The sequence below is a fragment of the Culex quinquefasciatus genome, chromosome 2 (assembly GCF_015732765.1).
Source record: "Culex quinquefasciatus strain JHB chromosome 2, VPISU_Cqui_1.0_pri_paternal, whole genome shotgun sequence".
NCBI classification, from domain to species: domain Eukaryota; kingdom Metazoa; phylum Arthropoda; class Insecta; order Diptera; family Culicidae; genus Culex; species Culex quinquefasciatus.
The window spans coordinates 16816927-16837689 of NC_051862.1; the positions used below are offsets into that span (position 1 = coordinate 16816927).

At 35.6% G+C, this 20763-nt stretch overlaps 1 protein-coding gene across 1 annotated transcript; it reads right to left on the minus strand.

Annotated features, from left to right (window-relative positions):
- Positions 1-18870: 18870 nt before the first annotated feature.
- LOC119767876 lies at positions 18871-20763 on the minus strand. The gene is made up of 3 exons (XM_038257648.1): positions 19781-20763; positions 19565-19714; positions 18871-18898 (listed from the first exon to the last, which is right to left on the minus strand). Exons 1-3 carry the CDS (start codon positions 20761-20763, stop codon positions 18871-18873), a joined length of 1161 nt encoding a protein of 386 aa, XP_038113576.1.

Genomic DNA, 20763 nt, shown 5'->3' on the forward strand with positions numbered 1-20763 from the left:
GACGTACTTTGTGGATGAAGCCTGAAGATGTTATTTCGAAGACTTCGTTTGAAAAAATTGATAAATTTCACGGGATTTCACGGAAATCTTCAAATTTGACGAATTCCACGCTGTCCGCGAAATCGTGAAAATTCACTTGCCCTTCTATTTTTCTTTTATTATTATCTTAGATTTTTTTCTTCAAAATTTTATATTCTTGGTGCGAGATTTTGCACCATCCCTCAAATATAGACTGGGAAACGTCATTTCATCAAATATTTATATTTTAACAATACAGTATTTAATTCAACGTGAAGTGACATCACCAAAGAATAACGAGTCACAGTTTCAAAGACATGAAACTGTAATTTTTCTTGTGGACAAAATTATTGGACACATCCGCTTCACTAAACAGGAAAACAAAAACAAGACAAGCCAGCTTTAACATCTCGCGGCGATTGGATCTGCATTCAAGGGATGCTGGCTCAAGGTACTGTCAAATTGCACAAGTTTATTCTAGCTAGTTAATTTCTTAATATTTGTCATAATTCAGAAATGTTAACTGAAAACAGCTTATTAAACAATTGGATTCAAACATTGCTTTATTTTTATATTAAATCAAAAATGTCTTCATCAAATTTGTTCCTCTTCACGGTACTAAACAAAAACGCAAATTCTGGCTCCGTCTGCCCCAGTAGGAAGAGTCCTTCCAGTCATCCAGAAGTGCCGCCGCGGCGCGCGGCCGTCCAAAACGGTTCCCTTCTGCAACGTTGGAGCTTAAAATTTGCGGAGCTTTTGTGAGTGTGCGGTGCAAAGCGACGCTTTTTTATCTTTATTATGTTTATTGTTTATTTCGCTCATTTTAGGGATTTCCCAAGTTTTCCTTGTGTTTTTTCTCTCTCTCTCTCGTGAAAAGGGTGGTCTTTTGGGCTCTTTAAAAAGTGGAAACTTTGTTTTTCGGTCGCCTTTTGTTTGGCAACGTCCTTATTTTTGGTAGGAGGAGGAGAAAAAAAAGGATAAAAAGCTGCAAATGAAAGCGACACGACGACTTTGACTCTGCGACGGAAGCAAATGGCCCAGAAGAGGGAGACTTGGTTTGCGTTTTCCTCTTTAATGATGACCGGAAACGGTTCGATGACTGGGTCGTTTGATTTTATTTCTTGTGACAGTTTTTTTTTCTCTTTCGACTTTTTTGGCGACATTAGTCGATGTAGGGCAATTGGACGTGACAGTTTGTTGTGTTTTTTGTTGTTGTTGGGTTCAGTATCGATTTTCTGTTTTGTTTTCTGGGAGGCAGTTTGGATGAAAATGACTTTGAGTTTTTTTTATCACTTAAGGACACAGAAATAGTCTCTTCGTGGTCATTTAAGAAGTCGTTTTTGGTGTCGTTTGGAGTGGTTGAATCATGTTGGCTTCTTTTATTCTAATTTTTTCATATTTTAACTAAATTTACTGTAATTTTGAACGCAGAATTATTCATGACTCGTGCCGTAACTCAAGAGGAATTAACAAAACCATCAATTTCCTCTCTGTACAGGTAATGACTATCTAATAAATTTTCCAATAAAATCATCCATAAATTCCTATCGAAAAACAATTTCTATGGTAATGGTCCTTCATTGCACACAAATGAGTAGGAAATAAATCGTGCAATCCCAAAGCCGTCCACAACCAGTGGAACAATTTGAGCTCTAAAACACCCCCAAAATCCCCCTTCCAACCCATAAACAACATCTGCAGCGAGCAAAATTAAGCCCTAAATACCAATCACCTGCTAATCCTGGCTGGGCCCCGACCAAACTAGAGAGCTTCGTCAATCCCCAACTATTTGAAAATAGTGCTGCTCTTTGTTAAAATATATATTCAAATCCGGCCAAGCAAAACTGCCTCATTTATTACGCGATCGAATGCAATTTTAGGTGATTGCCGCGTGTGTGTGTGAATTGGGTGGTGGGATTGTGCAAAATATGCAAAATTATTATTCATTACGTGGGAGGTGGATTTGTGAGCTCTCTCTCTCTAAATAGAACGCGTAAACAACATGCGAAACTTGCGAATGAGCTTTCTAGGGGCTCTTGAATTGAAATCGATAACTTTTTTTTTCTTTGTATTTTGAAGCGCAGGTACTTTAGTCAAGTTGGATTGAGGGCTTTGGGAATGATTTGGTTGAAATTGTTTTAACATGAAAGCTGGTGGAATTCAAAACGCATTGATTGGAAAAGAAAGGGTTTAATTTATGTTTCAACTGGAAATTTTTAGAAGTTTTATATGCGATCCCAATTGTAAAGTGAAGTTTGAATAAAATTTACAATGTTTTCTAAATTGTTTATAATCGAAAAAGCAAAGCAATCCACTTTAACGACCCCCGGGTCTTTTGTGGTCTCTGTTGCAAGTTTCTGCTCATTTCTAGGCGTCCGAAGATTATGTGTGGTGAGTCACCCAAAAACTCTTTTACGCAAATGGACCGACGTTTTACTTCCCTATCCGATAGAAGGCCAGGAGGATAAGGCGGGAATCAAACCCGCGCCCCATAGCAACTTAGGGATCGGCAGCCGAAGCCGCTAACCACCGCGCCACGAGGCGTTGTTTATAATCGATAATATTTAAATTATTTAAAACACATCGCAGAATGTTTATTTCTGCAGTTTGATTCAAATAATAACATTTTTATCTTTCTACAACTAGGCTTGGAATTGTTTTTTTTTGCCCGCTCCCTTCTCTTCTTTTTTGTTTACTAGAGCCGATTGACAAAAATTCATGTTATATTTATTTTACCAGCCTATTTTTTTCGCTCTTTAATATTTCAGATTTTTAAACTTTTAAAGAAAATTTATTGCCTCAACAGGTGGCGTTTCAGGAACTGGCCTTCCCGCTTCCCTATAAAAAAGCAAGCGCCTCAAGGTGATGCCTTCTCTAAATACCACCTAGCCTTCCTCACATAAAGTTAAAAAATCAAGAATTCAGCTAAATGTTTCTTTATTCGTTCTTCGTCATTTTGGTTATGCCTGTTACATTATCACTGCAACTTTTTCAAATGCTTATGGTGTATCCAAATTTTAAGTCGTGCATAAACATGTGGCCTTCAAATTTAAATGTTCTACCCAACTTCCCCCACGTGTTTCTTCTCCGTACATTTATTATTTTATTTTTAATTTGGCGAGGTTTTCCGTCAGACACCCCTCCCCTATCCCCCTCTGAAAATCACGTGATATACAGATGATAAAAATCGATTATAGTTGAGGACGCTAAAATATTATTTTAAATATTTGTCACCTTTTATCCTTTCAAAATTGGAAAAAAAATTTAGAGGCAACAACCTCTTGTTTTTTAAAAAAAAAAACGTCAAAATTTATGATAAACCGCAATTAACTCATCTCAATTTATTACACTTTTTCCTGTTTTGAAGTTGTTTTTGAAGTTGTTAGGTTTATTAGTCTGAGCTAAAAAAACTCAAAGCGTAATGAACTTTTTCGATTTTTTTTTCTAATATAAACAAACCATAGATTTTGTTTATTATTAACGCAGTGCTGTGGCTCCTAGATAAAAAAAAAATAACAGAAATCACCGACATATGAACAAAAAAAAAACAAATTTTTCCCTCCTCCTTCAAAATTAGCTCTATAAGTCCTGAAACTTCAAAATTTCAAAAGACTGTTCTAAAAAATGTTTTTTCTTCCCAAACATTTAATTTTCCTCAGAACTTGGATTTTATAAAATAAATGATTTTAAAACAAAATTAAATCAATTTTAAAGGAGAATGGACAAATTTGTATGGGAGCTGGTCCAAGGATGTACGCGAACGGGAGAAACGTCATTCGAAAGATCTCGCCGAGACATGGAAAAAAGTCTTCTGGACGAACTCTCTAAACCCCGGGGTTCAAAAGTTACAAGTTGTTGAAGTTTGAGTATTTTGGGTTAAAATGTACAAAAAATCGTATTTTTGCTATTTCTAAAATCACTCATAAAATCCTTATTTTATTAAGGATTTTGATCATCTTGACTTCATTCGACGCGTATCAGCAAAAACTATAAGTTCAGATATGTTTTAGCATGATTGAAACATGACTTCTCTTGTCTTAATACGTTTGAACCGTTTGTGCAATAGGCTTACCGTAGAAACAATTCGAAACTTGAAGATTTTGAAAACGGATCCTACCCAGACTGCTTCAGTGAGTATGGAAGGCTACAATGCATTGTTGTAACAACTTATTGAGATGTTCTGGGTCGTCCAAGAACTCCTTGGAGTTAAGACCGGTGGGTCTACCGCCGTAACAAGCAAGAAGTCAGTGATTTTTTACTACTGATTATAACCGCATAGCTTCAGTGAGTATAGTAGACTACTTTGTTAATGTTTTGAAATGTCCTGGGTCATCCTAGGACTCACTGAAGTTAAGATCTGTGGGTCTATCACCGTAACAATCAAGATTTCTACCTGTTTTGACCACTGATCATACCCGCATAGCTTCAGTCAGTATGATAGACTGTTTTATAATGTGTTGGGATGTCTTGGGTTATCCCAGGACTCACTGGAGTTAACAGCCACAGATCATAACTCCAGGGAGTCGTTTGGTGATCCAAGACAGCCCAAATCATTTACAAAGTAGTCTATCCTACTCTGAAGCTATATGATGATCCGTGATCCGGGGTGATCCGGGTATGATCCATGAGCAAAACCGGCCGACATCTTGCTAGTTACGGTAGTAGACCCCCAGATCATAACTACAGGGAGTCCTAGGATGATCCTGGACATTTCAAAATATTAACAAAGTAGTCTACCATACTCACTGAAGCTATGCGGTTATAATCAGTGGTAAAAAATCACTGACCTTGTGTTTGTTACGGAGGCAGACCCACAGATCTAAACTCCAGGGAGGCCTACCCAAGTAACATTTTTTTCCAGGAGTTCTACAAGAGCTCTTCAAGATAGCTACAGCATAGCAGTTTGGACCGCGGTAGGATAAAATTCTCTTCAAAACTTCTTCAGGAGTTTGGAAGAGTACTTGAAGAGAGTTTCATCCTACCGCGGTCCAAACTGCTATGCTGTAGCTATCTTGAAGAGCTCTTGTAGAACTCCTGGAAAAAAATGTTACTTGGGTAGGATGACCCTGGACATTTCAAAACAATAATAAAGTAGCTTACTATACTCACTGAAGCTATGCGGTTATGATCAGTACTAAAAAATCACTGACTTCTTGCTTGTTACGGCGGTAGACCCTCCGGTCTTAACTCCAAGGAGTTCTTGGACGACCCAGAACATCTCAATGAGTTGTTACAACAAAGCACTGTAGCCTTCCATACTAACTGAAGCAGTCTGGGTAGGATCCGTTTTCAAAATCTTCAAGTTTCGAATTGTTTCTACGGTAAGCCTATTGCACAAACGGTTCAAACGTATTAAGACAAGAGAAGTCATGTTTCAATCATGCTAAAACATATCTGAACTTATAGTTTTTGCTGATACGCGTCGAATGAAGTCAAGATGATCGAAATCCATAATAAAATAAGGATTTTATGAGTGATTTTAGAAATAGCAAAAATACGATTTTTTGTACATTTTAACCCAAAATACTCAAACTTCAACAACTTGTAACTATTGAACCCCGGGGTTTAGAGAGTTCGTCCAGAAGACTTTTTTCCATGTCTCGGCGAGATCTTTCGAATGACGTTTCTCCCGTTCGTGAACATCCTTGGACCAAATCTGCCCATTCTCCTTTGTTATGCATTTTACAAGTATTTATTTAGTTTTTGAAATTTTTATTCTTCGTACTCTTTTAAAAAAAATAATTGCTAGGCATTTAATAATTTAGATCTTCAAAAAAACATAATTATTCTTGAATCCATCCATAGATCAAACCCTTAGATCCAAATAATCCATTTTGCATAATTAATTTCTCTTTTTAAGCAGAGCAGAGCTTTTTGCCAGATCACCAGATAAATCAAGATATGCCAGATTTTTGAAGTGTTGGCCATCATAAAATTTAATCATTCTCTGTTCTAGATTATGATTATGTTTTTCAGATTTTTAACCTTTGGAATTTTTTTGAAAATTCGTATGATTTAAATATGTGAGTAAATTGAAGAGTCGAATAATCTCATTTAAAATAATTTAATTTAATTTTCAGCTTTTTTAAACCTAACAAACAATTAAACCACCTTAATTCAACAAACTTTTGAATTCAATCATAACCTTTTCCTCCATTGATTATAGTTAGATTTTTGTATGCCAAATTTTGCCAGTCTTTTTATCTCCATACAAATGCTGAGGCTGTCAATAGAAAAGTGATTTTAAATGTTAGAAAATCTATATCTTGAGAAGGGAAATAAGAAAATCGATTTTGTGTATTCGGCAAAGTTATAGGTTATCATTAGGACTATTTTCAAAAATAGGTACATGGATTTTGAAAAATTAACTTCGAATTACAAAAAAAAAAAATTTTGATCCTTTTGATTTCTTAAAATTTATGTTTTTGTGGAAATGAAAAATTTTAGATTTTCAAAATTACAATCAACATTTCAAAAGATCCAAATAATTTGATTTGAATCCCTTTGAAATGTAAGCCTTGAATAAAAAAAATAAAATATTTTTTTATCGATGGGTTGAAGTAATTTTATTTTAAATCGAATAAATTGTTTTCAAGATATAATCGATTGTAAACTGAAGGCAGCTCTAAAAATAACTCTCTTTTCGTAATTTTAAGTCTCTAAAAGGCAACAACAAGCGAGGTGTTTCAGACAACCAAAAGTCGAATCAATTGATAGAGGAAAAAATTGAATAGCCTTTTTTCAGCTTTTCAAGCCACAAATTTGATCTTCATGCACGATAATTTACAACAAACTTTGAGGAGATGAGACTGCTGCAGCTGTAACTAAGCTGTTAAAAAATAAACTAAAAAGTATTTTGAAGCATATATTTATCACTAATCAAGTTACTTTTTAGTAATGTTTGATGTCCCTAACCCTTTTTCAGTTTTGTGCAAGAATGGTTTAATTGTTCTCAAAAAAGACGTAACATTTGATGCCTATGGAATTTTTTATGTTTATGGTAGAAGTTCTCAGTTAATATGGTTACATTTTTTATGTTAAACATTTATCATAACAAGTTACAAAAGGAGTTGTCACCAATTTTTAGATATTCACATCTCTTTGCAATGCTTTGTCTGCTTTGGATGAGGTCTAAGATTTAATTTTATGTTTTATTTCAGCGCTGCTGATTTTTTAACTGCATTTTTGATTTATTTGTTCAATTCAATAATTTTAGCTTTATTACAATTCAACCATTTTTCAGTATTTTTATTCTTGAATTTTAAATGCTGAATCTAGTTTTATAACTTATACTTCTTTACAGTCTCTTTTCCGGTTTTCAACAACATTTATTGTACATTTATTCACTATGGTTTGAACAAGAAATTTATCAAACTTATATTTTCCATAATCCATTAATAATTTTAACTCAACAGTTTTTGGATCCATCTGGTGTCTACATTTAATGAATATTCGATAGAATTTTGTCTGATTACAGGTATATATTGTAAAATTAAATGTCAGGTCCGCTATTAGAACAAGCTGCTAAAATTGGGACTATAAACTGTCCACATAATATTGAAACTAGGCCTTGACAACTGTTTCGAAGCTTTTGTTCTCTACATCCCTAAAAGTTTGGTTTCAGCCGCTGCATATTATTCTCTTTGCACTGATGTTTTTGTCAATAAAATTATTGTTTTCAATAACAAATAATTTTTAATATTATTGCATGTAATATTCTCATCCAAGTTCCTGTCCCTTTAAAAAAAAAACATTTATATGATTAAATTTTATAATAAGTTATATGGGATTATTTAATATTTAGTACAAGAATTAATTGTAGAATAAGATCATTTTATTTTATTTTTTCTTTGATTTGATCTTCGAAACATTTGTTAAGATCTGAGGACATATTTTTATATTTTATATTATTATTATATTTGTGATATTTTTTATTTAATATTTTACATCTATTATATTTATCATTATTATATTACCATTACCATCAGACCATTACTCTCTATATTTCAAATGGCGTTGAAAAACTTTTAACATCATTGTTTTTCAGGACCACTTTAAATACCATCTTGGAGTCTTTTTAATAAAATTCAGTAGTTATTTCTTGTTAAGTCTCGATTTTGGAATCAGTAATATTTTTGTTAAGTAGTTTTCCAAGACTTAATTGTTAATTAGTTTTGCAAGACTTAATTATTCAATTGGATGAATTGCTATTTTTTTAAGCATTTCCAATAAATGACAAACCTATGTCTGTCTAGTTTTTTGATATATTATTTTTATTTTCAATTGTATAATAAAATTCCTGCTTCCAAAATTGGGACAGTTGTTTAAATTTTAGGCTTTGAAAGCTGTTTCGAAGCATTTGTTACCTAGCCTTTACAATTACAGCGGCTTTTGGTATATTTAATTTTACAAGCACCTTAATGTTCTTTTTTCTATAATTTGTTATTTTAATTTGTTTTATTTTCATTACAAGATAAGATATTCAATTGATTTATGTTGATTAAAAAGAATAGATGCTTCGAAACAACTTGCAAAGCTCTTATGGCATATATTGACTATTATTTGTTATACATTATATATTTTCTATTTGTTTTCATTATATTATATAACCCATATTACCATATATTTCAAACGCCAAACAACCCCAAAAAAATACTAACCCCTCTCAAAAAAATAATCCCAGGGCCTTCATATATTTTATGGACTGGATGAGGGAGTCGTGGATCGCCTGGCCCAAGTCACATGAATGTCATTGTCTATTTAATCATATCATAACAAATGGTTGGATTGAGAATGATAATCTTTTAAGGTCCTTAAAATATAAGTCGGTTACTAACCGAACCGTCTCAGTTGAAACATACTGTGGTCATGGCCAAGTCCTGCCAAGACGGGGGTACTAATACATACATACATACATACATAATCTTAAAGCTTAAAATAGGTGTACGAAATTTTGTTTGTTGATTTCTTATTGACTTTTTTTCACAAAAAATTAATTCCCAAAAAAACATATTTTTATGTTCGAGATTTTATTTATATGTTTTTTTTGGGACAAAACCCCGCAACTTCTGAGCCATAGAAAAGTATGTTAAAAAAAACTGTCGCCCATTTAATTTTTATTTGGAAAAACAGTAATTTGAAAAAAAAGAAAATTTTATACAAAAGATTACATTTTTTTTAATTTAAAATGGATTTGCAATCGAAAAGTACTTGACAATTTTTTTGATAAAGTACCTTATTTTCTAGATATTGCCACAAAAATTTTGTTTTCATCGAAATATTTGCAGTTTTGAGAGACTATTTCTGAAAATATTATTTTTAAGTTTTAGGAAATTTGCTTTAAAATTGCTTTAGAGACATTAAAATTGGACCTCTGGTTGCTGATATTCAGTCGTTAAAAGAAACAAATACAGGAAAATTGAAGTTTTTTAAGTTTCACCCAAACAACCTGAATTTTCTAATACCGATGTTTCAGCAACTAATCGTCCGATTTTAAATGCTGAAAAATTATTATTAAATTATTTATTTTAATCAAGACTGACATTTCAAAAGGACGCAATATTGAATGTTTGCTCCAAATATCAGAAATCCCTTTTCAACCCGAGCAGACGAAAATAACTTGGGAATATTTTTTTTTTTGATATTTGGAAATACTAGGCCAATCATATTTTATGTTATTTATAACAAGATTTGTTATTCGTCTTTATGTATTTTTTGTTATTGGATTGTTATTGTAATAACAAACTAATAACATTTTTAGTTATTCTTCGAACAAATCTTTGTTATTATTTTTTGTTATTTTAACAACTAATCCGATCATCCCAATAACAGTTGGAGGTATTCTTCCATAACAAAAAATGTTATTCCCAAGTTGTTTTTGCTTTCAACCAATATCAGACCAATTAAACCCTTATGCAAAAATGGATTTCTCAAGAAGATTCCATAACACTTTCTGTTATTTTCAAAAAAAAGTATATGGAGACTTGTAAGGAGAAACCAATTATTTGAAAAAAAAAATCCTATTGTTGTGGGAAAACCAAACTAACTATGTTCCCAGAAAATAATTTTACTTGCATACGACCCTGCAACGCTCAATTTCAGAAATAGCTTTATCCACTCACACTTAAATAATGAAAAACCACGGCGAAAGCTTCCCGGAATTAATATTCATTGGTTGTTTTGAGTGGTACAATCCACTATCCAGCCAGCCAGCCAGCACTCCAAATCGATATCGATAGGCTAGATTACTTGCAGCTTGTACATGTAAAATTAGACAGCAGCAGTACTCGCATGATTTTCATTTGGTTGGATTTTAGTTTCGAAATATTTCGATTTTTCATTTAAAATTTAGCTTGAAATGGGTCCAGACAGATTTCGTCCTAAAAGGGGTTTTGGAAAAATAATCCTCCGAATCGGATCTTCCAGCCGCATTTGTCATCATTTGTCTCGATTAGCACCGGAACATCAATCGATGTCCTGACGAACCCCTCTCATTCTGGTCTAAACCCCTCTCATTCTGGTCTAAAGTGTGTCTGGGTTTTAGTCAAACAATCCCCTCTCGGTGATCGAAAGCAAATCTCACACCTTCCTTGCTCGAACAGGAGCTTCGGTACTTGATGAACCCTTTTTTCTGATGCTCTGGATCAATCTCCCTCGGGCGTCCTGGCCAGGAGGTCAGCTCAAGTGGAAATCCGATACGGACACAGCTTTGCCATCAATTGGAAATGGCCAGGGTGAGAGAGTGAGCTAGTAGAAGGGGTGTGGGATGATTGTGTTGCCACGTGTGTGCTTTCGGAAAATAAACATGTTTTCTGTGTTCAATTATCGGACTCGGATGACAGCAGCTGGATAGTTCACGTGGTGATGATGAGTGGGTGCTGTGGGGAGAGAAGGTGAGGGACAGATGTTTGCTTCTAAGGAAAATTGAATTGCTTTTTGAATTTGATGAAATAATTATAAGTTTAATGTATTTTAATCGTGTATCCAACTGATTTGATTTTAACTGGTTTGATCAATCATCTATTTTCCAACAAATTTTATTTTTAAAGAGTTTCAATTTCGCTATCCAACGTTCTAACTTTTCCCCGAACAATCTACCCCATAATACGACCGTTTCATTAAATTCCGCTCACTTTTCGCTCGTTAACTGTCCATGTCTGGTGTGCTCGACTTATCCTTTCCAAAATTTCATTCGTTTTTTTCCTTTTTTCGAAACCCGCTTTCGGTAACGAGCACCATGTCGAACGGAAATAAAACCTTTTTTTTCGCAACCATTTTTTCTTCGCTCTCCTGAAAAGGTAGATTGAAAATAGACTCAACCCCCGGAGCAATAACTTCCGAATGTACGGAGGACCTTCGGTCGGTCCAGCCAAACGGGAGTCAGCTTCCACACTGCCTGGCAGCAATAATAATAACAATAATAACCGCCCAAGATGGTAGCTCGGAAGTCCCGGGCTCGTTGAACCCTTTAAAATTTTCAGCGCCAAGCCAAAAAGTCTATGAAAAGTTATGGGACGAAGGTTGACCGGAGAACCCTATCCGGAAGGGACGATGGAACAGGTTTAAATTCAATTTTTCCCCCGCAGTTCTCGACCCTGGTTTCGTGATAGACCGTATTGAAAATTATTGGGGTTTAATATGGTTCAGCAGGTAATAAATTTGGATACCTTTGGAGCGGGCGGGCGGAATCTGAGGGTCAAAGCAGTTGATTTTCTACCTTTTTGCCTTCCTCACTGAGGTAAGGCTATAATCCTGCTCGAAAAATGAACTTCTGAAATACAGCTCGTAGACCTATATTCATGTATACCTATCGACTCAGAATCGAAAACTGAACAAATGTCTGTGTGTGTGTATGTGTGTGTGTGTGTATGTGTGTGTGTGTGTGTATGTATGTATGTGTTCAAAATTCTTGCCAAGTTTTCTCAGCACTGGCTGGACCGATTTTGATCAAACCGGTTGCATTCGACTTGGTTTAGGGTCCCATACATCGCTATTGAATTGTTTGAAGTTTCGATAAGTAGTTCAAAAGTTATATATAAAAATGTGTTTTCACATTTATCCGGATCTCACTTATATGCATGAAAACTATGTCCGGATCCATCATCCAACCCATCGTTGGTTAGGTAATCGAAAGACCTTTCCAACGAGTCCAAAACATTGAAGATCTGGCAACCCTGTCTCGAGTTACGACCACTTAAGTGATATTTATGTACTTTTTTGAAGCCGAATCTCACTTAAATGTATGTAAACGAAGTCCGGATCCATCATCCGACCCATCGTTGGTTAGGTAATCGAGAGACCTTTCCAACGAGTCCAAAACATTGAAGATCTGGCAACCCTGTCTCGAGATATGTCCTCTTAAGTGATATTGATGCACTTTTTTGAAGCCGGATCCCACTTAAATGTATGTAAACTATGTCCGGATCCACCATCCGACCCATCGTTGGTTAGGTAATCAAAAGACCTTTCTAACGAATCCAAAACACTGAAGATCTGGCAACCCTGTCTCGAGATATGAACACTTAAGTGATATTGATGCACTTTTTGGAAGCCGGATCTCACTTAAATGTATGTAAACTATGTCCGGATCCACCATCCGACCCATCGTTGGTTAGGTTATCGAAAAACCTTTCCAACGAGTCCAAAACATTGAAGATCTGGCAACCCTGTCTCGAGATATGGCCACTTAAGTGATATTGATGCTCTTTTTGGAAGCCGGATCTCACTTAAATGTATGTAAACTATGTCCGGATCCACCATCCGATCCATCGTTGGTTAGGTAATCGAAAAACCTTTCCAACGAGTCCAAAACATTGAAGATCTGGCAACCCTGTCTCGAGTTACGACCACTTAAGTGATATTTATGTACTTTTTTGAAGCCGAATCTCACTTAAATGTATGTAAACGAAGTCCGGATCCATCATCCGACCCATCGTTGGTTAGGTAATCGAGAGACCTTTCCAACGAGTCCAAAACATTGAAGATCTGGCAACCCTGTCTCGAGATATGTCCTCTTAAGTGATATTGATGCACTTTTTTGAAGCCGGATCCCACTAAAATGTATGTAAACTATGTCCAGATCCACCATCCGACCCATCGTTGGTTAGGTAATCAAAAGACCTTTCTAACGAATCCAAAACACTGAAGATCTGGCAACCCTGTCTCGAGATATGAACACTTAAGTGATATTGATGCACTTTTTGGAAGCCGGATCCCACTTAAATGTATGTAAACTATGTCCGGATCCACCATCCGACCCATCGTTGGTTAGGTTATCGAAAAACCTTTCCAACGAGTCCAAAACATTGAAGATCTGGCAACCCTGTCTCGAGATATGGCCACTTAAGTGATATTGATGCTCTTTTTGGAAGCCGGATCTCACTTAAATGTATGTAAACTATGTCCGGATCCACCATCCGATCCATCGTTGGTTAGGTAATCGAAAAACCTTTCCAACGAGTCCAAAACATTGAAGATCTGGCAACCCTATCTCGAGATATGTCCACTTAAGTGATATTGATGTACTTTTTTGAAGCCAGATCCCACTTAAATGTATGTAAACGATGTCCGGATCCATCATCTGACCAATCGTTGGTTAGGTAATCGAAAAACTTTTCCAACGAGTTCAAAACATTGAAGATCTGGCAACCCTGTTTCGAGATATGTCCACTTAAGCAATATTTATGAACTTTTTGGAAGCCGGATCTCACTTAAATGTATGTAAACTATGTCCGGATCCACCATCCGACCCATCGTTGGTTAGGTAATCAAAAACCCTTTCCAACGAGTCCAAAACATTGAAGATCTGGCAACCCTGCCTCGAGATATGTCCACTTAAGTGATATTGATGCACTTTTATGAAGCCGGATCCCACTTAAATGTATGTAAACTATGTCCGGATCCACCATCCGACCCATCGTTGGTTAGGTTATCGAAAAACCTTTCCAACGAATCCAAAACACTGAAGATCTGGCAACCCTATCTCGAGATATGTCCACTTAAGTGATATTGATGCACTTTTTTGAAGCCGGATCCCACTTAAATGTATGTAAACTATGTCCGGATCCACCATCCGACCCATCGTTGGTTAGGTAATCGAAAAACCTTTCCAACGAGTCCAAAACATTGAAGATCTGGCAACCTTGTCTCGAGTTATGATTACTTAAGTTATATGTGTGTACGTTTTTTCCTGGATTCAAAAAATAGCTGAAATATGTGTCCAAACCACTCATATTACCCATTGTTGGTAAAAAGTGAGGAAGGCATCAACCACATAGGTGGATTAAGTTAGTTTTTTCTAGAAGTTGAGAAACGATTGAAAACCAATTCCGTTGGAAGCTTCTCCAAAAGAAATTAACAATTCAACTCTCTATTGATGAGGTTGCTAGAAATTCCTCAAAAATTGAACCGTAAAATCGGATTTGCGCGCGTAAGTCGGCCCCGGTTAAACACAATCATCCGAGTCAATAATCGTAAGACCGCTTGGAATTAAGAGTGAGCTTACCTTTGGAGCCTGGAGCAGCAGCCGACCACAACGGCCACGTGGGGCAACGTGGTGAAGCAATAGAAAGGGGGATTAAATTTCCTAAGCTGGTTTCTCCGGGCTGGGACTAGTACGGCTGAATTCAACTATTAGAGGCTTGTTTTAATAATCACATCGGCTTCGGAGAGAAAGGTTCAAGGCGCCGTCGGTCGGTAAAAGGGGCTTCCCGGCAAGATTTAATTATTATCAGTGTGGCGTACCACAGACTGTGGAGTTGCTTATTAAGGCTAGAATTGGTTGGACTTTTGGAACAAAGAATATCTTTTCCTCAGTGGATATTCTTGCTTCGATTTTCTTAAAATTTAAATACATTGATTTTTTTATGGATTAAGGTTTAATGAATATTCTAAACTTCTGTTTTTTTTCTGTTCGACGACGAATCAGGACAAATGTCAGTTTACCGTTCCAAAATACTTGACTTAAGCAGATATTTACATTTCTGACTTTATTTTTTTGGCTAAACTTTTTTTGACTAAACTGCTTTAATGTTATAATTAAATTCATACTTAAGCAATAATTGTAGTTTTATAGTCATTCTACAAAATTGGACCAGATGAGTGAACATCCAATAATTAAAATCATCATAAAAATCAACATCCATTTGCAAGCTTTACAAATGATTTTTCAATTCGATTGGAGTTGTCAAATAAATTAGATTTTTCTTAAATGTTAGAGTTACAATAACATCTCGGGATTTTAGAAGCAGCAATTTGCAAGTAGTTTTTGCTAATTTCTTAGAAGAGATTTTATTTCTCTATGAAAATAAAAATTAAAAAAAATCTTTGAAAATGAAGTATGGGAACAAAACATGCAGAAATGATTTCAATCTTTATAAAGTTCACCCTTAGAGCAGAGGTGAAATTTTATGGTGAGAATTAACTAAGTTTTTTCATGTTACTTTTTTTCGTTTTGATTTTTCATGTTTCTTTGGGTCTATACAAGTCAGATTACACATGACGCCATTTATATTTTTTTTTGTGTGCTAAAATTCAGTGCTCATTTAGTGCTATTCAGTGCCCTATTACTCAGATTTAGTGCCCTCATAGTTTCCATACAAATTGCCAAACAAAGTTCAAAAGTCAGATTACACATGTTTTACAAATTATGTCGCCATTTTCAATACTTTTTCGTGCTAAAATTAAGTGCTCATCTAGTGCTATTTAGTGCCTTTTCCTCAGATTTAGTGCTCAAATCGTCATACAAAGTCAGATTATAAGTGAGATAAGTCAGATTACACATGTTGCCATTTTGAATATTTTTTCGTCTTAAAATTAAGTGCTCATTTAGTGCTATTTTAGGGCCAAACATTCAATATTACGCTCTTTTAAAATGTTAGTCTTGATAAATTTTTTATTAAAATATTTTTTTTTTCGGAAAGATGGAATGTTTCATATTTTAACATTGAATATCGGACCATTAGTTGCTGTTAAAAAAAATATTAGCTGCTTGCTGCTTAAAAAACTTCAATTTTCCTATTTCTTTTTCTTTAATCCGCTGTATCTCAGAAACCAGAGGTCCAATCTTCAATGTCTCTTCGACAATTTTGTAGCATATTTTCTACACTTAAAAAAAATAAAAAACAATAAATCAAAAAACCGGAATTTTTTGTACACAAATTTAACTTCCAATGGCTATTTTGAAAACAGTGCACTTAATCAAAAAAATTGTAAAGTACTTTTCGATTGCAAATCCGATTTTACATAAAAAAATAAGGTCAAACATTTTAAGTACAAGATTTATTTTTATTAAGTAAATCACAATTTAAACAAAAAATCATGGCTTGTCGGCAAAATATTGGCCCATACATCCAAATGGCTAACAAGATGCAGGGGTTTGTCCCCTTTCAACCCTTTTTGGTTTTATACAAATTACTAAGTCATATTATAGTTATTATAAACATGTCTCATTGTTAATCCAGGGGCGAAGGATGATTGGACCAATAAAATAACAAATAAATTATTAAGACCTATCAGCCAAAACGTTTCGTTTCTGTCACACTGGTTGTCTCTTGTTTTTATCATTTATGATCTTATATAGATATTATGATTTTCATCTATAATATCTATATAAGATGGCAATGCGCTTCAATTTTATTATTCCATCGTCAGACAAAATATGTTTTGGTGGAAAGTGTATAAAATTAACTATATATTATTTTGTTTTTTTTTTACGATTTTATTTTCGAAATAATAAGCTGGTACAAATTCATTTAAAGATTTTGCACCCATGAAAATTTGAAAGGTATCAATAATTTTATGAGACTATTTTTGACATAGGACTATGTCTCTACTTACTATATTGGGGGGCCAGTTCAGAAATTCGATCCAAAGCGTCACTTTTAAGCGTTCAAAAAAAGGGACATTTCGAACGCTTATATCTTTTTTCCCTGTGAATTAATCCAGACGGTTGAACCACCAATCGAAAGGGGAAGACTTCAGCTATCGTTTAACTACATAGAAAGTTTGACTAAACATAGTTAAAGCCAGGGCCGTAGCCAGGATTTTTGTTCGGAGGGGGGCTTGGGTGCAAAAATTCAAGGAGTATAAAAATCAGCAAATCATTTATACCATTACTTGGTTTGTGGTATAATTATTGAGATGAATTGTAAAATTGTAATGTAATGTATGCAAAAAAGTTTTCAAAGATTTTCATATTAAATTTTTAATGTCTTTATTGAAGAAACTCCTTCGTCATTTTTTTTTCTTTATTTAAACAGCTAGTTTGTATTAAAAAAGTAGAGAAGAAAGTGTTTTTTTGTTACATTTTCTTGAATTGAAAACTTGAATCAAATTTTTGAAAGCAAATTTTTTTTTTAAAGAAATACCGATTTATCTAACCATAAGTATTATGTTTTATGTATTTTATACTGAGAGAAAAACCTACGAACAAACTGGTAAATTTGAACTATCAAATTTTAAACCGTCTGGATTTACATTTTCAGCTGTGTGATAATTGTGATGGTTTATCTGACATTTTTCATTTTTTCTAGCACAACATAAAACTCATAACTGGAATATTTGTTTTTCTTAAAATTTTATAAACAAACTTAAAAAATGTTTTATTTTAATTGTTCTAAGCTATTGAAGCCATTTCATATTTTGCGAAGCTCCTGGTGCTCTCAAAAATAAATAATTTTAATGAAATACAAAAAAATATAATCGTTGAAATTTCAGCTTCTGAAGTGTCTCCATGGTAATTGGACGACCCTATAGGCCTATACTGCCCATGATCGCATAAATGTCCCATATGCATTTTCATCACTTTTGAGTTATTGATGCAGTTTGGTTCAAAATCGTGTGCTCTTTCAAAAGAGCCTATAACATCCAGTACTTTGCCCTAGAAATCAGGAGGAAATCCTGTTTTTTCGTGAAAACTTAACACGTAGCCTTATGCGTGGGACAAACTTCCCTTGCGTTTTTCTCAGCTTGCTGTTTTTGCATATGGGACATTTATGCGAACATGGGCAGTATAATGGTTATCTGTTAATAAATAGATTTGAAGAAAAAAAATCAGTGCTTGTGTTTAATTTTAATGTGTTCAAAAATTTAGATAAAATGTATTAAACTAAATTTTAACGCCAAAATATTCACTGGAAGAGTTGTTAATAATGCATATGTAACCATTTTTAAATGCATATGTAACCATTAAAATTTTCCTCGATTGCATCAAACATTAAAACGATTCATTTTTAACTTTAATATTCCGACTAATCGCCATTTTCAAATTCATTACTCATTGTACTCTGAAAAATTGGTCCAGAATTTGAGCAAAAATTAAATTTTAAAGCATGACAAAAAAATTTAATCAGATCTTAATTTCTAAAGATAATTTTTTAATAAAATTTCAATCTATCGTTGCAGTGCTGCTTACCTTCGAAATTGAAAAAAAAATATTAAATTAAAAATAAAATTTTCTGATCGAATCAACGGTTAAATTTAAACCAAAGAGTATCAAAAAGACATTATTAAAGATATCCAGAGTCAAAATATTTACAAGTCTATGAATTCATAGAAATCATTCATTTTTTATCGATAAAAAAATAAATCCACAGTAAGCTTTAAAGTGCATATTTCGTTAAAACACGAAAATTAACATTATCCAATTTATTGAAAATAGTGTACAAACTGTTTAACAAGTATTTCAATGAAAATTATATAACAGCAACATCAATCAAAACTTGTATTGTTCTTATCGTGTAAAGACTCAGAACCATTGGAGATTGATCTATTAGTTCCTGAGACACATCTTCCCGAAATAAAATAAAATGTACGTGTTAGCGGTGTTTGTTCGGGCCAATCAAAGAAGCAGACTTAGTTCGTACTGTGGTTCAGCTCAAAGCTAAAAAGGGAGATTTATTAGTTGCTGTGTCTTCATGACGGTAAATTTCATATTTACATTTAGTGCCCTTTTTAAGTTCGTCCACTAAACAGAAAGAACTCTTCGATTCGCGCAATCCTAGGTAGAATCTATAAATTCAATTTTAATTCTAATTAGCTAGTTCAAGAAAAATGCAAATAATTCATACCTTTAGATTAGTAATTCTACTGCTGTTTCGATTGCGTATGTGCGTTCGATTAGGTGAAATTGCACTGTGATAACAAACGACCCTGACAAGTCACACTGACGTTCTTCTCCCTACCAGAAACTAAAGCTCATGTATAGCCAGTGGCTCTAGCCCCAACAGGGGTATCGTCAGCGCAGATTGGTACTAACATTCTCCCCTCGTGTCGCCGGAAGTGTTCCTTCGGCGTCACCAACATTTCCTACATCCAGCAATGCCAATCTGGCGACTGCGCGACTTGGTAGAATCCCTTTAGCTGTTTGCACATCTACCCGTCGTACACGCCCGTCCTTGCCCTGATACGTCCACAAAACTCGTCCTCTTTGCCAGCGATTTCGCGTTCCCTCATCTACGACGACCACAAGATCTCCTTCTCTGAGCGGCCGCGTTTCCTCGAACCATTTCGATCGTCTTGATAAAGTTGGCAAATATTCCTTACCCACCGTCGCCAAAACTCATCTAAGGTGTGCTGGATCTGGTTCCAGCTGTTCCTCAAAGCCGCGCCTTCGCACATCGGATCCTTCACCGGCTGTTGAACCCCGCTCGAACTCATGAGTAAAAATGATTCGGCGTGAGCGATTCCTGATCGGCGCCTTCTAGAGGATAAACGTAAGTGGGCGGGAATTCACCATGTGCTCCGCCTCTGTTAACATGGTCACCATCGATTCCTCGTCAATTTGCGCTCCAACGGTATCGCTCCTAGCGCAGCTTTTACGGAACGCACCATCCTCTCCCACGAGCCTCCCATGTGCGGTGCCGCGGGGGGATTGAAACGCCACTGAGTATGAGCATCGGTGAACGTACTGGCCAGCTCCTTGTTGATGCTCAAACTTATTTCCTTCGTTAACTCACTGCTAGCTCCTTGGAAGTTGGTTCCTCGGTCCGAATAGATTTCTTGAGGTGCCCCTCTACGCGCGATGAACCTCCGAACTGCCTTTTTGAACGACTCCGTCGAAAGGTTTGCAACGATCTCAAGATGGACAGCTCTGATCGTCAGGCAGGTGAAAAGCGCAACCCATCTTTTTGTAATACTGCGCCCCGTCTTGATCAGGTAGGGCCCAAAGTAGTCCACTCCGGTGAATGTAAACGGACGCAGGAATGGGGACAACCTAGCTCGCGGGAGTGGTGCCATCTGTGGTACAACTGGAGTAGACTTGTATACTTCGCACCACTTGCAGTTATTGGACACGAGCCTCACGAGCACCCGCAGCTTAGGAATGCTGAAATTCTGCCGAATTTCATTCACCACAGTTTCGTTATTTGAGTGCTGGAACCGCCGATGGTAGTATTCCAGCAGTAAAGTCGTCACCGGGTGATCTCGTGGAAGAATTACTGGGTGTTTGGTTTCGTAGCCGACACATTCTGCAGCTTGTATGCGCCCACTTACGCGAAGTACTCCAGCATCGTCCAGCATGGGACAGAGTTTAACAATGTTGCTTGACCTTTCCAGGGATTCTCGCTGATCAGCTGGGACTCGTTGATTCTGATTCAAAGTGGCCACCTCGTCAGGATACTCCTCAGACTGTGCAAGACGCCACAAACTCTGCTCAGCTTTCTGTAGCTCTTCTCGGGTCAGGTCGACTTGCCACGACTTCTTCTCGCGGTTCAGCTTGCGAGCGATAAATCGCTGGACGTACGCCAT

Excerpts from the sequence above, each read along its gene's own strand:
- LOC119767876 (XM_038257648.1), bottom strand. The coding sequence starts at position 20,763 with ATGGCGTACGTCCAGCGATTTATCGCTCGCAAGCTGAACCGCGAGAAG. Across the intron at positions 19,715-19,780 it reads AAATTGACGAGGAATCGATG|GCGCCGATCAGGAATCGCTC; the intron begins GTGACCATGTTA and ends ATCCTCTAGAAG. Across the intron at positions 18,899-19,564 it reads TTAGATGAGTTTTGGCGACG|CTTTGAGCTGAACCACAGTA; the intron begins GTGGGTAAGGAA and ends CTCCCTTTTTAG.